At 46.0% G+C, this 1898-nt stretch overlaps 1 protein-coding gene across 2 annotated transcripts in view; it reads left to right on the top strand.

Annotated features, from left to right (window-relative positions):
• LOC119349061 (auxin-responsive protein IAA18-like) overlaps window positions 1-1499 on the top strand; it is a 2956-nt gene extending 1457 nt beyond the window's left edge. For both annotated transcript variants that reach the window (XM_037617069.1, XM_037617068.1), the window contains exons 4-7: window positions 76-338; window positions 448-595; window positions 902-965; window positions 1137-1499. In XM_037617069.1, the coding sequence (XP_037472966.1) occupies window positions 76-338; window positions 448-595; window positions 902-965; window positions 1137-1172 (511 nt within the window). In that variant the 3' untranslated portion in view covers window positions 1173-1499. The remainder of the gene's footprint in view (window positions 1-75; window positions 339-447; window positions 596-901; window positions 966-1136) is intronic.
• The last annotated feature ends 399 nt before the right edge of the window (window positions 1500-1898 follow it).

The following is a 1898-nucleotide window of genomic DNA, read 5'->3' as shown; positions in this document are numbered from 1 at the left end:
GGGGGGGGGTTCAAAGCAGGGCAACAGTGTGCTACTGTTCGAATAGAAACTAAACGCTGCTGTAATGTGATGCAGAGCTGCTGTTGTTCCGGTAGTCGGTTGGCCTCCAGTCCGATCCTTCCGGAGAAACCTCACAAATGGAACTTCATCTAAGCAATCCCCTGAGCGACAAAACGTCGAAGCCACCAACAGAGCGAAGCCGGTCTTCAAGAAGAAACCGCTCATCAAGATCAACATGGATGGGATACCTATTGGAAGGAAAGTAGACCTCGCATCATGCGACAACTATCATAAGCTGTCAACTGCCGTCGAAGAGTTGTTCCGAGGCTTTCTTGAAGGTACAAATTTGAATTAATAACTAGCCCACTTCACATCAGTTTGAGTAGTCAAATAATGGTATCTTACAAAAAAGCATGAATTTTCCTCTGCACTTGGTTGTTTCTGCAGCCCAGAAGGATTTATCTTGTGATGAAAGCGGAGTGCGAGGAGCAGAAGAGAAAATATTTTCAGGGTTGCTGGATGGAACCGGTGAATACGCTCTAGTGTACGAAGATGACGAAGGAGACAGGATGCTGGTCGGGGACATACCATGGAGGTTTGTTCTTCTAATTGAGAACAATCAGTAGTCGAGCTAGGAAAGAATCAAAGGCGGGCAGCACAATATACAAACATACTCCCTCCGTCCGAAAATACTTGTCATCAAAATGGATGAAAAGAGATGTATCTAAAACTAAAATATGTCTAGATACATCCCCTTTTATCCATTTTAATGACAAGTATTTCCGGACGGAGGGAGTATTACTTAGTATTATGCAAGTTGTCAAAGTTATTCACAAATTTATCGAAGAAGATCGATCCAAGAACATACGTTGCCTAATGAAATGCTTTTAACTCTCTGCAGTGTGTTTGTTTCAACTGCAAAGAGACTAAGGGTCATGAGGAGGTCAGAGCTTCCCCAGCGTATGGTAAGTGTAGTGCCACCTCAACTTGTCTGATTTTCATTTTGGGCATTTACAAGACTAGTCACCGATTATACAGGGATCAAACCAATGAACTTTTATATCTTCTTTAAAACCATGCTACATTTCATTTCCTCAACCCCAGATTTCCCTCATTTCCTTCAATTCTCTTTTCAGATTGGAGCTAACTCAACGAAAGTAGCAGATTGCTGAAAAATGAGGGTGCATGCATTTCCATGGCACAGACCGCAGTTCATCACATTTTTGGAGATCGCCTGTCTTTAACTTGTAGTGATGAATCTAATAAGGAGGGGAAAAAAACATCTTGTAGTTGCAGTTACAGTGGGCATACTGCATATCTTGTAAATTACCCTACTCTTTGTTTGAATGTAGTGTTGGTCAGTGCAATAGTACATGTTCTAGGTTTATTAAAAAGCATCGCGCCGAAAGTGCCATGTTCGACGTGTTGCGACAGTTCTATACTTAACTGCACTCAGCGCATGATGCAAACCTAATGATTAAGATCACAGTGGTGCATGACTTGTCGAGTTGTTAGCCGTTGTGAACGCAAAAGGGCAATGTTCTGCTGGTGGCTCATCAATTATGGAAGCTCGAACAGGAACATCACGTGGAATTTCCTACTGTAGTGTTAGGGTGTCAACTGTCAAGTTATCCTCTTCCTGATCTATATTAAGACTTATCACAAGAAACTACCCATGAATATGCCTACATACGACTAAGCCTAATAGGAGCTCCCGCGACTAGGGTTCCTCGCGCCGCCCCCCGCTGCCTCTGCCGGCTGCCCCCATCGCGCCGCCGCCGGCTGCCTGCCGCGCGCCCCCCCGCCTCCCTCTCCTCCTCCCCCTCCCCCGCATTCCTGTACGCCCGCTCGCCCCCCGCGGGCGACGGGCGACCCCCTGCCGCTCCTCGCCTCCGACC

The sequence above is a fragment of the Triticum dicoccoides genome, chromosome 1B (genome assembly GCF_002162155.2).
Source record: "Triticum dicoccoides isolate Atlit2015 ecotype Zavitan chromosome 1B, WEW_v2.0, whole genome shotgun sequence".
NCBI lineage: Eukaryota > Viridiplantae > Streptophyta > Magnoliopsida > Poales > Poaceae > Triticum > Triticum dicoccoides.
This window is presented reverse-complemented; position numbering and strand designations above follow the sequence as displayed.